At 39.5% G+C, this 22,506-nt stretch overlaps 1 protein-coding gene across 1 annotated transcript; it reads right to left on the reverse strand.

The window, feature by feature from the left end:
- Positions 1–20,277: 20,277 nt before the first annotated feature.
- On the reverse strand, positions 20,278–20,844 carry LOC126355393 (uncharacterized). Its single transcript, XM_050005690.1, has one exon. The coding sequence runs from the start codon at positions 20,842–20,844 to the stop codon at positions 20,278–20,280; it is 567 nt and encodes a 188-aa protein (XP_049861647.1).
- Positions 20,845–22,506: the final 1,662 nt, after the last annotated feature.

Below are 22,506 nucleotides of genomic sequence, written 5' to 3' on the forward strand. Positions count from 1 at the left end.
ACAGTGAAATTAAAGAACTGTGCACCTGTTGGCAACATTATTTATGGTAGTCAGTGTCGGAATAACAAATCCCATTTTTCAGCCTGTATAGCAACACAGGACATCCACACCACAGACAAAAAAATCAATGAAGATGTAAAGCAGGTGAAACTTCTACATGTGGCGTCCTTGTGGGTGAGGATTATTGTATGTTGGCATAATAAACTAGAACTGATGGACTGTGACAGTGAAGTGTGAACTCAAATGGTTTATAGGGATTTAAATGGAAGAGATGATACAGCCAATCAGCACTGGGGTTTCATAACAAAGAAGGGATAGCAGCCAATCAGCAAGCGGGTTGTAAGGAAGCAGTCATTAAGCACATGAGCAGCCAATCAGAAGGCAGGTGGACACAGCTGACTGGAGATAAACGAGATGCCTTTCCAAGAGAACTGCAACTTGCTGTAGCTGTTCAGATCCACATGACAACTGCGAGAACAACAGCAGAGCAGCAGCAGATGAGTGATTAAAAACAAGGCAATTCATTGCAAAAGCTGTTTTGTATTAAGTGAAACATGATGAATGACATTAATGAACAATAAAGTGTGATGGGAGGCAAGGGACAACAGGAGACTGGTTCTGTAGATGCTAGTAGTTATAAATCAAACATGGATGTAACTTTGAATTATGGGGATGAAAGTCCTATTGTAGATTAAATGATAAAATCAGCATCTACAGTGTATGATGAAGTGAGTGGAAAGGATGAAAACAGCACTGAAGTACATGATATTGTTAACCTTAAGGAGGAGGATCTTAGTAGCAAAAGTCAGCACAGGGAAAAGTATATGGCAGACGAAAATTTGGGAGCAATTTTAAGGCAAATTCTGAGTAAAATGAGTACAAAAAAGGCATGAATCAGTTGGAAAATTTCATTAGTAGTATGAAAGAAGACAGTAGGATGAAAAAAGACTTTAATAGGGTGGAAAAAAGAATGATAGCATTTGAACTGTAATGTTAACTTAAAGGATGAACTAAAGAAACAAATTAAGAAGGAGGTTAAGGTAGTCAGGTCTAATCTTTCAGAATTAAGTAAAAGGGTGATGCAGTAGTGAAAGATTGTGATGAAAAGATAAAGAAAGTAGAGTAGACACTAATTAGAAATTAACATTGATGAGTAGTAAATGTGTAGAAGAGAGAAACAAGATTTGTGATGACTATAGTAGGAAAGTGGAGGCTTCTGAAAAACAGTGTGAAGCTGAAGTCAAAGCTGCCAGGAAATTTTGTGCTGAAAACAGGACTAAACTTAAGAACCAAATCATTCAGGTTAAAAATGATTTTGAAACAGAGGTAAAAACCAAGTGTGCAGTAGTAGTAGAGGAAACACTGGTAAAAGTAAATAAAAATGTAGATTTAAAATTGGATGAAACAGAGAAAAAGATTGAAGAGGTACCAAATCTAAAGCATAGAGTATGTAGTGTACCAAACAGGTCCTCATTTGTTTCTTATAAGAAGTTTAATGATTTTGAACCATATACGGAAGTACATCCACTGGATCTCATTAGGGAATATAATGATTTCCCTGAAACGTGGAATGACAAATAGAAAATGTCATTTGTGAGAGGCTTTTTGATTGGGAATGCTTTTGGATGGGCAACTCAAGTAGCTGATAGTTGAACTTCGTGGTAATGCTTTAAAAAACATTTTTAAATGAATATTAGCCAAAGAGAAGCAGCAGAGAATTTTGATTGAATTTTGGGGAGGAGAAAGATTCGATGCTAGGAAGGACACAGTGAAAGGTTTCTGTCAGTATTTGGTTAAAGAGCTAGGTAATGAATCAATAATCATGGCTTTAGAAACTAAGTTGCCCCGAAAGTTAGAGAATTGCTTGTACCTGCCCCAGGGGATAATATTAGAGATTTCTTGAATTGTGTTGATAAAGTGGAATGGGTAAAACCCTTCATGGAAGATTGTAGGAGGAATCTTGATGATAATAATCAATCAGGGTGAGAATTTCAGGTAAATAGGATGAACAAGACTAATTCTAGCAGGACTTTTAGGAATGGTAGGGTGGAGGATAGCCAGCATGGGCACAGAAATGAAAGGAGAAATTGAAGGAAAAGAAATGGGGGAGATGACTTTAATTCTGGACCAAACCATTTAAACTAGATAGCACTCCAGTCTTGGATCACACTGAAGCAGGTAGTGATGAAGGGCCACTTATATATAAATGTGCTGTAATCACAGGTAAGGGTAATGAAAATGATAGTAGTAAGATGGATGTAATTTCTAATTCTAGTGAAATGTTGAATGATAGTGTGGGTAGCAATGTTTATTCCATAAAAGGTGAGGAGGAAATCACTATAATCGTTAAGTGATGAAACAGAGCGGGTTGATGTTGCTTAGGACGTTCAAAGTGTCAAAATGGATGTTAAATTTTTAAGAGAACATAAGGAAGTTGAGGTTTTCACTTTATGGGCTAATACTGGAAATAAGGATCAGCTAATTAGCCAAATATTGGAGGACAGTGGAAGGGACAGCGGCTCCAATTCTGACAGTAGTTGTAATGATGAATCCAGTAGTGACGAGGATGAGGTATTTGAATTTATAATTGATAATGATGACCAGGTGGTAAGGAAAGAGAGAATAAAGGAGGATAATATTAGGCCTAATTAAGAGTTAGAGTTTGAGAGGAATTAAGAGGAAGGGGACCATGCCATCTGTCATTTGACTGTGTCAGATAATCAGTTTGGTAAACAGGATGCAAGTTTTTTTCCAGGGAAAGGATTAATGAGGATTTGTTGTATGAAGAAGATCACATGGTAACTAAAAAGGAAGTATGGCATCCTGTAATAATAGGTGTACAATGTATATATGTTAAGTGTTTACTGGACAGTGGTAGTGATTTGTATGGTATTTCATTGGCATTTTTTTAGTGTATTAAGAACACAGATTGTATAGTAGTAATGCATGGAATAAAAATTATTTTTTTACTGTCAAGCTTTCAAAGAGTGTGAAACGAAAGGTACTATTAACTGTGGAATTGGCATTACAGCTGTTGGAGAGCAATTTCTTGGTAATTCAAAATCTTTGCATTGATGTAATCTTTGGGAATAATTTATGGTGCAAATGGTGTGTAAACATTGATTTTGCTAGTGGTAAGTTTAGTTTTAAGTGCAATGGAACTAGGTAGAAAGAATCATTTCTGGAAGGTATGGACAAATGTATGTAATGTGAATTAGATTTGCCATTAAGAGTTACTGAGGTAAGGTTGTAAGGTTGAGGTAAGGTTGTAAATAGTCAAGAGAGTTGAGGATATTGAAGGTTTTACAAATAGTCAAAGGAAGGAATTAAAAGATATTCTCCTGAGCAACTGTAAGGCATTTTCAGACAGGCCTGGTTTGGTAAAAGATTTTGACTCCAAATTAAAAAAAAAAGAGTGTGACTTCCTAAGAGACCAAACTGCTGAGGTCATTGACCTCTAGACTTACACACTACTTAATCTAACTTAAACTACCTTATGTTAAGGACAACACACACACCTATGCCCGAGAGAGGACTCAAATCTCTGGCGGGAGGGGCTGCACAGTCCTTGACACAGTGCCTCTAACTTCACGGACACTCAGCGTGGCTGCATATTGAACTAAATATTAAATGTGGTATACATGAAGTGTTTGTGTTCATTGCAAACAGTATATGGAGATAACTATCTACCCATAGAGGTGTGCCATGGTACAGCCTTTCCTAACATTAAGGAATTACAAGTTTAATCATAGTCACCTGGAGAAATGTGTGTAGAAAGGAAAAGCAATTTTTGGTCACAAGACAGTCAGTTCTCTGTTGAGTTTAAGATGAGGAGACTGTGTTGGTTAGAATCACAACAATGCATGAACTTAACACTGTAATAAATGTTACACAACTAGGCTCTGTGTTAAAACAGTGACAGTGTCTGCTCCATACATACCTTTCTATTTTTCAAGAACTGTGAACTATTTTTGGTTAGGTTTTTACTGCTCATAGGTGTTCAATAGTAAACTATTGTAGCAGCATGTGGAGGTTTACCTGCAAACTACACTCCTGGAAATTGAAATAAGAACACAGTGAATTCATTCTCCCAGGAAGGGGAAACTTTATTGACACATTCCTGGGGTCAGATACATCACATTATCACACTGACAAAACCACAGGCACATAGACACAGGCAACAGAGCATGCACAATGTCGGCACTAGTACAGTGTATATCCACCTTTCGCAGCAATGCAGGCTGCTATTCTCCCATGGAGACGATCGTAGAGATGCTCGATGTAGTCCTGTGGAACGGCTTGCCATGCCATTTCCACCTGGCGACTCAGTTGGACCAGCGTTCGTGCTGGACGTGCAGACCGTGTGAGACGACACTTCATCCAGTCCCAAACATGCTCAATGGGGGACAGATCCGGAGATCTTGCTGGCCAGGGTAGTTAACTTACACCTTCTAGAGCACGTTGGGTGGCACAGGATACATGCGGACGTGCATTGTCCTGTTGGAACAGCAAGTTCCCTTGCCGGTCTAGGAATGGTAGAACGATGGGTTCGATGACGGTTTGGATGTACCGTGCACTATTCAGTGTTCCCTCGATGATCACCAGAGGTGTACGGCCAGTGTAGGAGATGGCTCCCCACACCATGATGCCAGGTGTTGGCCCTGTGTGCCTCGGTCGTATGCAGTCCTGATTGTGGCGCTCACCTGCACGGCGCCAAACACGCATACGACCATCATTGGCACCAAGGCAGAAGCGACTCTCATCGCTGAAGACGACACGTCTCCATTCGTCCCTCCATTCACGCCTGTCGCGACACCACTGGAGGCGGGCTGCACGATGTTGGGGCGTGAGCGGAAGACGGCCTAACGGTGTGCGGGACTGTAGCCCAGCTTCATGGAGATGGTTGCGAATGGTCCTCGCCGATACCCCAGGAGCAACAGTGTCCCTAATTTGCTGAGAAGTGGCGGTGCGGTCCCCTACAGCACTGCGTAGGATCCTACGGTCTTGGCGTGCATCCGTGCATCGCTGCGGTCCGGTCCCAGGAAGACGGGCACGTGCACCTTCCGCCGACCACTGGCGACAACATCGATGTACTGAGGAGACCTCACGCCCCACATGTTGAGCAATTCGGCGGTACGTCCACCCGGCCTCCCGCATGCCCACTATAAGCCCTCGCTCAAAGTCCGTCAACTGCACATACGGTTCACGTCCACATTGTCGCGGCATGCTACCAGTGTTAAAGACTGCGATGGAGCTCCGTATGCCACGGCAAACTGGCTGACACTGACGGCGGCGGTGCACAAATGCTGCGCAGCTAGCGCCATTCGACGGCCCACACCGCAGTTCCTGGTGTGTCCGCTGTGCCGTGCGTGTGATCATTGCTTGTACAGCCCTCTCGCAGTGTCCGGAGCAAGTATGGTGGGTCTGACACACCGGTGTCAATGTGTTCTGTCGGAATTACAAACCCCATTTTTCAGCCATAGTGATGCAGGACATTGACACTGAGGGCAACGAATCAATGAAGAGGTAAAGCAGGTGGAACAGCTACATCTGGACTGTACAATTTGCCTTCTGAAATCATCTGTTATGCATCAATATACACTGAGGAGTATGGGACATCATTAGAAAGTGCAAGGCTCTTCCTGGAAATTCACATAATGTAAAAATGATAATGAGAGCATATTTAAAGGTAGACAACAAAATCTTTGAACATAAATGAATACAAAAGATTAGAATTACATTTATACTCAATGGTGAACATTGTAGTATACAAGAATTCTGTAAAGAAAATGTATTTTAAGCTGACTGATTAACAGGACATGACCTATAATATCTGATGTCATATTTGGTGCAATAACATGTGCTACAGTATATTGTGTCACTTACACTATGTCATCAAAAGGACCCAGACAACACAAAAACATACATTTTTCATATTAGATGCATTGTACTGCCATCTGCTGCCAGCTACTCCATATCAGTGATCTCCGTACTCATTAGACATCATGAGAGAGCAGAATGGAAAGCTCTACGGAACTCATGGACTTCAAATGCGGTCAGCTGATAGTGAAGTTGAAACATGATGGGACACATATAGCACAAAAGTGTACAGGCTGACCTCACCTGTTGACTGACACAAACCACTGACAGTTGAAGAGGATCATGATGTGTAATTGGCAGACATCTATTTAGACCATCACACAGGCATTCCGAATTCATCAGGATCCACTGAAGTACTATGATAGTTAGGCAGGATGTGAGAAAACTTGGATTTCATGGTTGAGTGGCTGCTTATAAGCCACACATCATTCAGGTAAATGCCAAGCGACATCTCACTTGGTACAAGGAGCATGAACATTGGTCGATTTAACAGTGGAAAAACATTGTGTGGAGTGATGAATCATGGTACACAATGTGGCAATCCAATGGCAGGGTGTGAGTATGGTGAATGCCTGGTGAACATCATCTGCCAGTGTTTGTACTACCAACAGTAAAATTCGGAGGTGGTGGTGTTGTAGTGTGGTCATATTTTTCAACAATAATGTCCCTGTAATGGACTGGCCTGCATAGAGTTCTGACTTGAATCCTGTAGAACACCTTTGGAATGTTTTGGAATGCCAGCTTCATGCCAGGCCTCACCGACTGACATCAATATCTCTCCTCAGTGCAGCACTCCATGAAGAATGGGCTGCCATTCCCCAAGAAACCTTCCACCACCTGACTAACATATGCCTGCGAGAGTGTAAGCTGTCATCAAGGCTAAAGGTGGGCCAACACCATATTGAATTCTAGAATTACTGATGACGAGTGGCACAAAGTTGTAAGTGATTTTCAGCAAGGTGTCCAGATACTTTTGATCACATAGTGTAGGTCATAATAATATGGGCTATAATCAATGTCAATGAATCAATGTCAATGTCAGATATCTTTCAAATAAACTTGTGCGCGAATGTGTAAAAAGGAGAAGTACTAAAGTAACTGGAGACCTCCACACAAAAGTTTTAAATTTGTCACACACAGAAGATGAGCACCGACTGCAACAAAGAAGAGGAGAACAAGATCAACCTCTAGAGTCTCTGAAGAAAAGATGTAGGCCATATTTAGTAAGAGAATGAGAATCCCTCATTTCAGATGTGAAATATGTGAACAGTTTATTTGTTTACAACATTCAAGAAATGTTTGCAATGATTGTATTTCAGATTCTAAATAATCACCCGTTTCAAATGAGAATGATATAGATGGTATGTTTTGGTTACATCATACAAGCAATGATTGCAATGATTGTATTTCAACTTGTAAATAACTTTAGAATATTGAGAAAGAAAAATTTCAACCATAATCCTGTATAAATTTGACATTCATGTGCGGAAAGTAAGTATCAGTATATCAAGAAGCTGTTATGCAGCGAGGACTCTCACATGCTAGGCACAGAGTATTGTCTTCAGGTCCTGAATTCGAAGAATTTCATTGGCCAGTTCTTTTCTTGGTGTGCAAACCTTGAAAGTCATGATCATCATAGTGTTCCCAGAACATTTTTTTTTTTTTTTTTTTTTACTTCCTATTTCAACATTGACCTTAACATCTCAGCTTCACCTTCCTTTTCTGTCAATAATTCACAATACGAGTCATTTACCATATCATAATCACAAAAACTCTCATCATCCTCATAACAATCTATGTCATTCAACGGTTCCACTCTCCTGAATTTGGTTACAGCTGTTACTGTCATTTATCATTACTATATCAATTTCAGAGATAATCCCACTTATTGGATCTGTAAATAATAATCTCATGTCACTCCAACTGAAACCAAATATTGTTTTTACAACAGTCCATTCGTAATATTAAACTTGCATTCATGTCTTGCATCACTAAACATTGTTGCACAAAAGAAATATTATTTATTTTGAATGATAACAAAATCTAACCAATCACCATCTTTTTATACCTCTTTTAGCACCTTTGATTCTAACCTCATTGACTGAATATTCAACAAAAATATCTCCATTCTTGATCCCATTCCTTAATTTTCTTGAGATTCCACTTATAGTACTTTCAGAGCCAGCCAGGCTATTCCCATTCCAATAATCTGTTTTTACAGAAATGTTGGGCTCCCTTACACATCACTTTCATTTTTATTCTCATCTTAATATAACAAATCACTTTCCCTTCTGCTAGTGTGTGTGTAGCACTCCCTAAGATACATTGCTATCTCTTAACTCATTATTTATTTTAGAATCTACTCCTCCTCCCTCCCCCCTTCCAACCTGGATGAAAATCCTGAAAAACCTCTTTCAGATCACCTTCTATTTGACTACCATTTTCAGTATCATTATAATTTTCTCTGTCACTTCCTCTGTTTCTTTCCAGAATGAAAATTTCACTCTGCAGCGGAGTGTGCGCTGATATGAAACTTCCTGGCACATAAAACTGTGTGCCAGACCAAGACTCGAACTCAGGACCTTTGCCTTTCACAGGCAAGTGCTCTACCATCTGAGCTACCCAAGCACAACTCACGCCCCATCCTCACAGCTTTACTTCTGCCAGTATCTCATCTCCTACCTTCCAAACTTCACAGAAGCTCTCCTGCCAACCTTGTAGAACTAGCACTCCTGGAAGAACAGATGTTGTGGAGACATGGCTTAGCCACAGCCTGGGGGATGTGTCCAGAATGAAATTTTCATTTTGCAGCAGTGTGTGCTGATATGAAACTTCCTGGCAGATTAAAACTGTGTGCCAGACCAAGACTCAAATTCGGGACCTTTCTTCCAGGAGTGCTGGCTCTACAAGGTTCGCAGGAGAGCTTCTGTGAAGGATAATGATTGAGTATCATTGGGTGACATGATTTCATTATATGCAAATTAGAAAAGAATGTTGTAATTTCTGATGCTCCTACCAACTGACCAAGATCTACAGGTTTGATACATCCATACTGTTATTATGTTAATCAAAAATGGAGATTATTGTTTCCAACATTATAATTGTCTTGTTAATTGGAGTCCAGATTATCACTTGCCCTAAATGAATTGAGAGTTGGGTTGTTAATATGCCTTCCACACTAGCCTGTGATATATCAATTTCTTCCAGAATTCAGTCTTTTCTAGCCATGTTCATGAAACCTTTAGAAGTTGTTACACCTTAGACAAGCCTGTTAACACAGGCTTTAATAAATGGATATAAGAAGGATTCCTTGATGGAAATTATTGAATATGGGAAACAGTGAGTGTAGTCAAATTACTTGTAGAGGAGAAGACAAGGGAAAAAGAACACTAAGGATTTTAGAGCCTAAGAGAGAAAGAAGATAGACTACACAGACTGACACACATCCCAGCCCCCACCCCAGGATTCCCTTCTTGACGGATTTGTTACTAAGGAGCCAGAGGATGAAGTTGGTTGTCATCCTCTACAGAGAAAAGCTTCTAGATTTCACACATCCGGGCTCCAGAAAGTGTCCATAAACCCTTACTATTGATTCCAAGTGTAGATTTTAGCAACAAAACACAGAAATCACCTTTGCTTGTTTAAATTCTGCATTGAAATTAAACTAATACAAAGGATTAAATTATCCAAAACTCTCTTAAAAATTCTATTAAACCCAATCATATTATTTATCATTTCAAATCAAAATTAAAAAGAAAATAGTCATTCCTGAAGAAGGAGAATATGTGACACTACAAACATCACAGTGTTACAGTAGAACCCCCATTTAACATTTTTCTAGAGGCCAGAATTTTTTAACTTTAAATGATGGTTTTTCCTTAAATCGAGGTTTCAATAGAAAACAAACCTTTTCCAGAACTCTTTGGCTGTATTTACATGAATTGCACCAACACACATAATTTACACAATATCAGCAATAAAACAAGGAGATACCTACCATACACACTATACTGTAATTACAACTTTTTTTGTAGCACTAATACAGTAGTCAAAGATCATAGTTTCCCAGTGCACTACAAAATTAAAGCATCTACAAAATACTTACACAATTACAGTAATATAATAAATTGAGTAAGTTTTCCTACATACAACACATATTTACACAACTTATACAGTGCCTCATTCGAAGCTTTGAATTCTGTTAGCCCAAGTTTTCCTGATATCGTATATGCTTTCATTTTTATCAATGCCCCGTCGATTGGTAAATTTTCAGCACTTGCTCCATTGAATCACTCCATTAGCTTTGAAACCATTTCTTCGTACGGTGACTTTTTAACGTTTTTTCTCTGGTTTGCTTTTGAAGTGCACTGTGTTTCTTGATTCAGAATCTTCTTCAATAAAGACTGTGCAAGGCGCAGCTGTTGAGCCATTTCACTTATGGGCTCATTTGCGTTTCTCTCCACTTCCCGAATCAAGTTCACTTTCTCTGCGACAGATAGAGTTTTCTTTTTGCTGCCATCATGAACTTCACTCTAACAATGAATGTGAGTGAGAAAACTCATATACAGCTGGATTCTCCATGCAATACACAGTAATACACAAACAGATGCAAACTTGCATAAACTAACACTATGCTGTAATGCTGCTACGAATATACAGACTCAGACAGAGCTGGGCCACACACAAGCATGCAAAGTGGTGTGAGTGTTAGCACGCTGTACATTGTTTGTCTTCGGCCATGGTTGGCTAAGTTCGAGCCAGCTCATGCATGTAGTGAGGATTTGATATGGAAGGTGATCAAACATATCCAATACAAATACTGGATTTCAGAGATTCTTAAACCCCGTATTACATGATGCTTACATTCGGAGTCAAAGCCTATGAAAGTTCCAAGAAATACCACTAAAAAAAAAAAAAAATCAAACTTCACTTAAAATGAAAGATACGACTCATCATGTAATGGATAAAGTATTAAGTGGCCCTACCTCTCAGGGATTTGGGACACTTAAAATTACAACTACCCCTTGTCACTACTTTCGTACAAAGCATCATCCTCTGTGCTACCAAGCACATTAGAAATTTAGTACTTTTTAAATGCATGACAAACAGCTTCACTTGGGAGGCCTTTCCAAGATTGACTAACACACACACATACTTGAGACAAGCTTGCACACTTAACATGTCCTGTAGGCAAAAACAGACCGCTCTATTGTAATCCTTCCGGCGGATAAAGGCTCCACAACTGTGGTACTTGGCCGTGTGGAGTATGTGGCAGAAGGACTGCGTCAACTCTCCGACACCTCAACCTACAAAGCTGTTACCCAGGATCCCATTCCCTCCATTCAGACTGAGCTGCAGAAAATCCTAAAAATCCAAGGTCCCTCACAAGGCCTCACAATGGCTTCCATAGACTTACTCACTCCACCTGAGCCACGTACCCCTACCTTCTACCTATTACCCAAAATCCACAAAGAGAACCATCCTGGCCGTCCCATTGTAGCAGGCTTCAAAGCCCCAACAGAACGTATCTCATCTCTGGTAGACCAACACCTCCAACCTATCACCTGCAGACTCCCATCCTACATCAAGGACACAAACCACTTCCTAGAACGCCTCAAATCCATTCCCACTCCTCTCCCACCTGAAACCTTTCTTGTCACCATAGATGCTACATCCCTTTACACAAACATCCCACACACCCATGGTCTCTCTGCCCTTGAGCACCACCTCTCCCAACGCCCACCCGAAGATCTTCCAAAAACCTCATTCCTTATCACACTTACCAACTTCATCCTCACCCATAATTACTTCACTTTTGAAGGCCAGACCTACAAACAAATCAGGGGAACTGCCATGGGAACCAGGATGGCTCCATCCTATGCCAACCTCTTCATGGGCCGCATGGAGGAGGCTTTCCTGAAGACCCAACAGCTGCTTCCCCTGGCCTGGTATAGGTTTATAGATGACATCTTTGTGGTCTGGACTCATGGTGAAGAAACACTCCTTAATTTCCTCCATAACCTCAACTCCTTTTCGAATCTGAATTTCACCTGGTCCTTCTCCAAAACCAAAGCCACCTTCCTGGATGTTGACCTTCATCTTGTTGAAGCTCATATCCACACCTCTGTCCATATCAAACCCACCAACAAACAACAGTACCTTCACTTTGATAGCTGCCATCCATTCCACATCAAACGCTCCCTTCCCTACAGCCTAGGTATTCGTGGCAAACGTATCTGCTCCAGTGACGAATCCCTCAACAATTACACCAATAACCTGACCAGTGCTTTCCTCTCCCGCAACTATCCTGCAGACCTTGTCCACAAACAGATCTCCCGAGCAATACATTCCTCCCCGTCCAACAACAATATTCCTACCCTCAGACCACACAGAAGCATCCCCCTTGTCACCCAATATTATCCTGGCCTCGAATACATCAATAAATTACTCCGCCAGGGATATGACTTTCTCAAGTCAACCCCTGAAATGAGATCATCCCTTGACAAAATTCTCCCCACACCACCCAGAGTTGCCTTTCGTCGTCCCCCTAACCTCCGTAACATCCTTGTTAAACCCTGCAATATTCCCAGACTACCTTCTCTACCCAGCGGTTCCTACCCCTGTAACCGACCCCGCTGCAAAACCTGCCCCATGCATCCCCCCACAACCACCTACTCCAGCCCCGCTACTAGGAAAACATACACAATTCAAGGCAGGGCCACGTGTGAGACTACACATGTCATTTATCAGCTGACATGCCTGCACTGCACAGCCTTTTACATTGGTATGACAACAACTAAACTGGCTGAGCGCATGAACGGACACAGACGAACTGTCCGCCTAGGAGATGTCCAATACCCAGTAGCGGAGCATGCCCTCCAGCATAATTCTAGGGACCTAGGAACCTGCTACACTGTATGTGCCATTTGGCTTCTCCCACCCAACACCAGTCCCTCTGAACTGCGGAGATGGGAACTTGCACTCCAACACATCCTTTCATCCCGCCATCCCCCTGGACTGAACCTACGTTAAACAACCTCACTCCCATTTACTTTTCAGTCTTCTCCTCTTTTTTTTCCTCTTTAGCCATTCATGCATCTTTCCATCCTACATCTTTATACTATACACCTCTTTACTTCTGTATGCATCCTCTTTGGTTTGAAGCTGGCACAGTACCTGCAGTAGAATATCTTTGGCTTCCCTCTGACAACCATGCCTCCATCCTTGCTACCTTCCCTGTTTTCCTTTCCCTGTTGCTTCATAACCTGGGTTGTGAGTAACTAAATCCACTTTCCCTTCTTCCCTTTCTTTCCCCTCTCTCCTCCCTGATGAAGGAACATTTATTCCGAAAGCTAGGAACTTAAATTTTCGGTTGTTTTTTGTGTTTCTATCGGCTGTACTGAGCTGAGGTAAGTACTGGCCAGCCCCTCTATCTCTTTGTTAGTAATTGTTTCACATCTTTACATGAGATTTTCCATTAATTAGTTAAATCATGGCTAACGCAAGACATACAACACACCTTTCAGACAACTCTTGCAAACAAGTGTGACATGTTCTTCACCATTAGCCATTTCCATAGCGTTGCTAAGATTTCCTTCAGGGACCACAAGTGTGAAGGTGGGAATATCCATTCTGTTGGGGATGATTTAACACCAAACCTCCTCTAGCTGCTCATCCAAGTACCTGTGAGGTAGGGATCCTGGGGAAGGGGGGTGGGAATTTTTACCTGTCTTTGGGGCTATCTTCTTTCTCTTCTTCATTTCTAGTTATTTCCTTTCTTACTTCTCATTTGAGGACCTATCCTTTTTTTTGCCTCTTTCCATATTCACCTACTTCTATCACAGAAGTTCTTCCTAGTTTCTGTGGTTTCTAATAACCTACATCTTATCTTTCAATAAGAAAGCTGAAGAATCTGACTACATGAACACACATCTGCATACACACAAGAAGAAATTTAAACACAAACATTGAAATTACACACTAGAAACCTGTTGCAATGTGAGGACCGCCAGATGTTGTGGGGGAAAGAAAGTGTGTGCATAAGAAAATATGCACACGTCGAGTATACATAAGAAGGAGGTGTGGGCAAAGGAAGAAGAAATAAACAAGCAAGAGTGTAATTGGTCATGGTAGTCATCTAAGAAAAGTCAGTATAATAAATACTCTCATAAGTGACTGATTGTAGGATAGTGGGACTCAAATAGCCTAAGTAAGCATATTATGTATTGAATAGTGTATACAGCCATGGTATCTACTGGAAGTGTAGAAGTAGATAAGTAGGGGATTAGATGAAGTATTAAGAAGTGTATGCAAAGTGTAGAATAGATTTGTAACTTAACCAGAAAATACTTAATTATAGTATACATAGCAACGTATACTGGGGTAATGAACCATGAGGCCTACTCAGACAGGATAAGGGCGGCGTACTGTGCATTGGCTAAGCATATGTGTCAGTCATACCTACTTGGAGGTAGGATGACCTGTGGTCTGAAAAAAAGGAATGTTTTATAAATGAGCGCACCTACCAAAATGGAAAGATGAAGTGCTCTCAAAGGTCAACCCACATGCAAGGTATAGTTACTGTTCCTAGGAGAAGGGGACAGTATCATGACAGAAGTCACACATTTTATAGGGATTATTCTGGTAAGTTTAAACCCAATGCAAAACTAACATTATTACATTTTATGGAAGTTTATGAGTGTCAAAATAACACTTTCATTTTGCCCAGAGTTCCTCCAAACTACACAAAAATACTACAATTGGTAAATACTTAGTAAAAGCAGTACAAAAGGTGAGAACAGGAAGTAGATTACTCATGTGTCATGAACACCTGGAATTTACAATTGGAAAGATAGCAGAAAAAAGAAGAAAAAAGTTATAGTCCTCATGATTATTAAATGAAAAAAAGTATACTATTGAAATGTAAAATGTTATTATGTGTGATGTTATGTACATGATGATTATGTATAAAACATCGCATGCCCAATCTGAGGGGGAGGGATATGTAGTGTTTCGAGAATTTCTGCTCCAATCCTAGAATCGCTCGCCCTTCCACCATCTCAAAAACACAACATTTTAGATGTGAGTAGGAGAAAGGAACCCTATCTACTGTGCATCACCCATCTGTGTGTGCAGGTCTGAAGTTTGTCATGAGAAGACATTAGACACAGTGGTCAAATGGCATCAACAAGTACATGTCGGTCAGTTCATGGAAGTCGTAATGAAAGCACATGGCAGCACCAAGGAACTTCTGTGTTATTCTGTGCTGGTTTGTAATTGTGACTATTGTTAGTGACAAAAGAACAATTGAGATTCTGAATTGTGAAAAACTCTTATCTTGGACTTGCTGGAGTCAAGACATATTTTACAATCTGTTTGTATGAGAGACATTGTTGTTGAGCCAACTCGTTTCTAAATGGACTTAAATTTGTTTCTAATGTGAGACAATATGAGTTATTCATGAGAAGTTAAATGTTTATGTGCAAGGTGTGAATTTTGTTTTTATGAAGCTCAAAATAGTTGTTGAAAAGTATTCTTTGAGTACTGAATTATTTCGCAAGTGGTGAGAGAGTCTTTAAGGTTCCTGTAACTATCATCATTCTTCAGAGAAGAAGTTTATAGAGATTCCAGAAGCCAGATATCCAGAGAAGAAGATCAGCTGTATATACCATGTAAGTCAACTTGTATACGAGAAGTGGGAAGGTTGCAATCCATCTTCACACATTCTTGTCGTCAAACACGTTAGAATGTACCATTGTATCAGTTATTAGGCTTCCTAGCTGTTCCAATAAGTGTAGGAAGAATGTTTATCTGAATGCCTCTGTGGGGGTTGTAGTATGTCCCTAGAGTAATCATTTAAAACGAGCTCTTGAAACTTTGTTAACAGACTCTCTCAGGATAGTTTATGTCTGTCTTCAAGAGTCTACCATTTCAGTTCCTTCAGGATCTCTGTGACACACTCCCTTGGATTAAACAAACCTGTGAACTTTTGTGCTACCCTTCTCCATATGCATTCAATATTCCCTGTTAGTGGTTCCCATAGACTTGAGCAGTCAGTAGCACAAGTGATTTGTAAGCAGAGTCTTTTCTAGACTGATTGCACTTCCCCAGTATTCTACCAATAAACTGAAGTCTACCACCTACTTTACACATAGCTGAACCTATGTGATCCTTACATTTCATATCCCTTCAAAGTGTAACATCCAGGTATTTGTGCAAGTTGGCTGATTTGAACAGTAAATTATTGATATTATAATCAAATGATACTACATACTATGTTACTTTGTTTTGTGAAATGCAAAATCTTACATTTCTGAACATTTAGAGCCAGTTGTCAATCTCTGCATCACTTTGAAGTCATATCAAGATCTGACTGAATATTTTCGCAGCTTCTCTCATCTTGTACTTCATTATAGCAAACTGCATCATCTGAAAAAACCTGATTTAACTATTAGTACTGTCTGCAATGTCATTAATATATAATATGAACAGCAATGGTCCCCTACATCTGACAATGACTCTCCATCCAAGACGACATGCTGTTCACCCTACCAATAGTCCTCAAAACAGCCACATATTTCACTTGATACTCCATACGATTGAACATTTAACAGTATTCTGTATCCATACCCAGTTTTTAATCTGTCTTGCCTACTGTATGTATTTTCCCTTCAGTACATAATTGCTCACAACTGTAACTCTGAATGTTGTCATACTATATGTTTCAGTGAATGCCCTCCTACTAAATGGTTCAATAATTGTACTTGATGTTAGCTCATCATGCTTAGACTTCATACCTAAGTGTATATCCTCCTTGAGTACACCCATAAAAAGTGACAGCACTAACATCCATCTTCATATCTGTAGTATAAAGACCTTTTTCACTTTCATTGAGAGAATCTGCTAAGAAAACAGCCTCAGATGTGGAATCCCTATAACTTTATATGGACCTTCATAATGATGGAAAAACCTGCTTGTTTCTTTCTTTAATTGTGAACTAAGGTGAATGACTTTCACTAGCACCATATCATTCATTTCAAAATGAGGAACTATTGCTTTTAAATTATTTTCTTGCATTTGGCATTGTTTCTGCCTATTGAAATTCCTTCCTATCTTTTCTTGTAATTCACTAGTTGGTACCACTACTATTTTTGACCGAGGAAAAAAGTTAAACATTGGTTCTTCTAAGAACATTTGATTCAACACATCTACTGGGGAAAGTCCAGTTGACAAGTGACGTACTTCATTAAGGATAACTTGGAACTCTACAATCATTTGCAACCAAGTCATGTGTTTCTTAGAACAGTATGTATGGTGTAATATTCCTATTTCTTTCATTATCCTTGAAGAGGGGTTGGACTGTGGGTGATATTATGAAATGAGTATTTGTTTCACATCTTCTCTTGCCAAAAACTCTTTGAAACGATTATTGATAAATTAAGTTCCATTATCCATGAGTAAGCAATTTGAGTCACCTAAATCCATGAAATAATCTGTTAGGCAATTGATTATAGTAATTGTAGTCACGAATAATGTGATATATATTTATGGCACCAGTCTATGAAAATGAAAATGTAACAAACGCTGCCTCTTCTCTTTGGCAGAGGACTGACAAAATCTTCTGTGTTATGTGATATCATGTTGCAGGAGTTACTGGATACACTGAATGTTTTATTAGTCCATTATTTTTTTAACTTTCTGAAAATCATCACAACTTCATAAAACCGATTTCAATTCTGTACTTAAATTGTTTAAACAGTAAGACTTTGTCATATGTTGGATGTGCTTTTGTTCAACAAAATCTCCATATCCATTGTGTATGAACCAAATCAGATCCTCCACCAGTAGTTTAGGTATATACAACTTTCAGTGGTAAGACTTTAAATTGTCTCCAAAATACTACATCCTCTTTGAAAAACCACCCCTTTGCTAAAATACCTTCAGTGTGCATATTTATTACTCTTCCAAAATATTCATCTGTTTTCAGCTCATGTTTCAAACAATGGAAAATCCAGGATGGAGTGTAACAATATTAGAAAAAGAAACTTGCCACTCACTACATAGCAGAGACGCTGAGTTGCAATAGACACAACAAAAAGATTCACACAATTATAGCTATCGGCCATTAAGGCAATAGACACACATACGCACATGCACAAAGACAGACTCACGCAAATGCAACTTGCACACACGTCTGCAGTCTGAGAATGCAGATTTGTGTACAAGTTGCATTTGTGTGTGTGTGTATGTGTGTGTGTGTGTGTGTGTGTGTGTGTGTGTGTGTGTGTGTGTGTGTCTCTATTGCTGACAAAGACCTTAATGGCCAAAAGCTGTAATTGTGTGAATCTTTTTGTTGTGCCTATCATGTTTCAGCATTTCAGCTCATATTTTATTGTCTTAGCCAATATCCTAACTTTTTCATTCATGTAAGTTGTAGTTAAAACATTTACTCTAAGTATAACCCCAGGGCCTTCAATTTGAGATCCTGTATTCATTTCTACTAGCAGTCGTGACAGCACAGATGGCTCTACATTTTGTGAACCTTGAAAAAATTTAAAGTTCTCTTAAGCTTTTGTGAAAACAATACCCATATCATTACTTTGCTGTGTAATTGTCTACCCTCCAATATAAATGATAATATCTGTTGATATGTATATATTTAGATCACCGATCCCCAGATAAGGATCTAAGATTTCTCTAAACCCCAAACTATGGAAAATAATTCTTCTTCTGTAACTTTATCATTTAATACATGATGCTTAAGACATCTTTACTGTATGATTAAATGATGATGGCATCCTCTTGGGTAAAATATTCCGATGGTGAAATAGTCCCCCATTTGGATCTCCAGGCGGGCGCTACTCAGGAGGACGTTGTTATCAGGAGAAAGAAAACTGCTATCTATGAATTGGAGCATGGAATGCCAGACCCCTTAATTGGGCAGCTAGGTTAGAAAAATTAAAAAGGGAAATGGATATGTTAAAGTTAGTTATAATGGGAATTAGTGAAGTTCGGTGGCAGGAGGAACAAGACTTTTGGTCAGGTGAATACAGGGTTAAAAATATAAAATTTAAAAGCGTAATGCTGGAGTAGGTCTTATAATGAAAAAAAAAAAAAAAAAAAAAAAAAAAAAAAAGGAATGCGGGTAAGCTACTACAAACAGCATAGTGAATGCATTATTGTAGCCAAGATAGACACGAATCCCACACCTAGCACAGGAGTACAAGTTTGTATGCCAACTAGCTTCGCAGATGACGAAGAGATTGAAGAAATGTATGATGAAATAAAAGAAATTATTTAGATAGTGAAGGGAGACGAAAATTATTACAGTCATGGGTGACTGGAACTTGACAGTAGGAAAAGGAAGAGAAGGAAATGCAGTAGGTGAGTATGGAATGGTATCAAGGAAGGAAAGAAGAAGCCGCCTGGTAGAATTTTGCACAGAGCACAACTTAATCATAGCAAAGACTTGGTTCAAGAATCATGAAAGAAGGTTGTATATGTGGAAGACGCCTGAAGATACTAGATAGTTTCAGATACATCATATAATGGTAAGACAGAGATTCAGGAACCAGGTTTTAACCTTCTGTCGAGCGCGGTGTTTGTCGCAGCGCGGTGTATCAAATTGATCACACCGTTTATTCTTGTGATCATTTATTAAATTCTGTTCACAAAACATATTATAAGTGCCAAATATATTTAAAGAAAGACAAAGATGACATATCAACACAACTGCAGTAGAAATATTCATCATTCAGATTTCTTATCGTCAATGTTGGGCTTTAGTAACAAATGATAAAAATGTCAAACTTCCTGGCAGATTAAAACTGTGTGCCCGACCGAGACTCGAACTCGGGACCTTTGCCTTTCGCGGGCAACTGTTCTACTAACTGAGCTACCGAAGCACGACTCACGTCCGGTACTCACAGCTTTACTTCTGCCAGTATCCGTCTCCTACCTTCCAAACTTTACAGAAGCTCTTACAGTTGGTAGAGCACTTGCCTGCGAAAGGCAAAGGTCCCGAGTTCGAGTCTCGGTCGTGCACACAATTTTAATCTGCTAGGAAGTTTCATATCAGCGCACACTCCGCTGCAGAGTGAAAATCTCATTCTGGATAAAAATGTCGATTTTCCATTTGTTTCTTTATTATATTTCACTAATAAAACACATTACAAATAACAGTTATCTTTACAGAAAGGCTATTATGAGACTGGAGCAGAACAACAATGATATTACAACTCATTCATTTGTTTCAACGTCACTTTCTGACTGTGGTAACAAATGCGGAATTTTTCTGCATAAGAGCCAAAGGGTTCAATGTGTATCAAACAGATAGGCTTCTGACACATTTTGCAACAATATTCTGTCACTCTTTTTTTTTGTGCATGTATGACACCTTTAGCTCTTGCTCCCAGTCCCTTGTTCTTCGTTTCTGCTTGTGTCTTCTGCTTCTGTTTCACATGTTGGCCTGTATTGTTGTAGCCACAGTTGAAGATCTCTGTGAATTCCTGAGGTGTCCAAGGATCTACGAACCAAGTGAGGTAGAACTAATGCATTTGAGAGTTGCTTCACGAATCCTTTTCTTTGGATAAAATTCTCGTTGTTGCCATAGTAAATTACTTGTGAATTGATTCCACTCATATTGATCATTGCAGAAAATATGACCATGGGCCAATGGCACACATCTCTTGCTACATTGTATGAAGTGGTCAACTTATCTGTAGTGTCAACTCCACCTTTGGTGCTATTGTAAAATGTTACAATGGATGGCTTCTGTTTATCTCCAGTGCCAGCATCTACTGAATTATCTTCATTTAGACTTGATGCCAAGATAACACACTTCCCCTTTTTAGGAATGTAGGAAACTAGAGTACAGCCTTTCTTGAAGCCAAAAAGTGAATTATGGACAACGCTGCCTTTACTGGTAGCAAACTCCAGAGGAATATCACGCTTATTTTTCTTCATCGTCCCAGCAAAAGAAAGATTTTTTTTCTTCTTAACTCTTCTGTCAAACCAATACTAGTAAACTAATTGTCTGCTGTCACATTACGATCTGACTGATAAATTGGTTCACATAGTCACAGAACAACATCTGAAGGTTTATTGCTAATGTGGTACAATCCTTCTGGCTGCAGCATGTATCATAATTCCATATTTGTTTGGTTTGCTAGGTATGTATTGGCGAAAACTGCACCTTCTGCGGAATTCTTCAAGTTTCACATCTACTGTAACATTTTCTCCGAGGGTGTAGGATTTCTGGCAATTCTGTACAAACAGAGAAAATATTTCCCAAATGGCTGTTATCTTATCTAATCTTCTCCTTTCATCGCATCATGGGATTGTCAAATCTAAGGTACCGCATGATGAATTTGAAATGTTTCATGTTCATAACAAGACAAAATTTTTCAATTCCATCCCCATCGCTTCCCCACAGAGCTGCTAAGCTTTGTCTGTTACTTTTGTTAACACCAGCCAAAAACAGAAGACCAATGAAAGCCTTTAATTCAATAATATCTATAGGTTTTACGTCTCTCTCTCTCTTGCTGAAAAGAAGCTTTGATGGTCTCAGTATACTGATTGGTATACAGAACTATAATCGACAAAATGTCATCATCTATGAGGCAATTCCAACATTCCAAAGGCGTTCTCAATGCTTTCGCCACACCTATAGGACCAGGTAACTTTCGAATAATATTGTGGAACCTGAAACGTACTCTCTGCGATGGTGGAACTTTATGTCTCTTTGTCCCTTCGAGTATAATAATGCTGGCTTTCTTCAAGTACATCCTTGATGTTTTCACTGTCATTTTCCTCTGTTTCTGAATCTTCCTGCTGAACTTCAACTACATCATCACCATCTGTGTCTACTTCATCTTCAAAATCCTCTTGAACTTCATCATTATCCTCCTCGAACAACATTTTTTGTATTTCTGCAGCATGATTTGGGTCAACGAGGTTGTACCTCTTACTGTAGCCTGCCATGAGCAAGCGTCTCACACCTAAAATGATAAAATTCCTATAAAATAACGCAGTCAGGCGCAGTGTATCAATTTGATACCTGATACTCAAACACTCTTTAACTGATTATTAAATGGTCCGAAAAGAAAATAAGTGCATTACACATTGTATATTAACATTGTACTACTTACTAAGTTATGTTGATAACCAAAGAAATGAATTGTTGAAATGCAACATGAACGGGCGCAGTGTATCAAACTGATAAATCAGCACATATATCGACAATGGAGCAGTCGTATCGACACTGAAGCATGCAACAACGACAAGCGTTCAGAAAAGGCTAGCTACTGCCGAGTAGGTGCCGGTGCTTCCACTCGTTGACAAATAATTTACAGAAAACTTCGAGGTGTATCAATTTGAACAGCCGTGCCCGACGGAAGGTTAAACTGTAAGACATTTCCAGGGGCAGGGTTGGACTCTGACCACAATCTATTGGTTATGACCTGTAGATTAAAACTGCAGATACTGCAAAAAGGTGGGAATTTAAGATGATGGGACCTGGATAAACTGAAAGAACCAGAGGTTGTAGAGAGTTTCAGGGAGAGCATTAGGGAATTATTGACAAGAATGGGGGAAAGAAATACAGTAGAAGAAGAATGTGTATCTTTG

The sequence above is a fragment of the Schistocerca gregaria genome, chromosome 3 (genome assembly GCF_023897955.1).
Source record: "Schistocerca gregaria isolate iqSchGreg1 chromosome 3, iqSchGreg1.2, whole genome shotgun sequence".
NCBI lineage: Eukaryota > Metazoa > Arthropoda > Insecta > Orthoptera > Acrididae > Schistocerca > Schistocerca gregaria.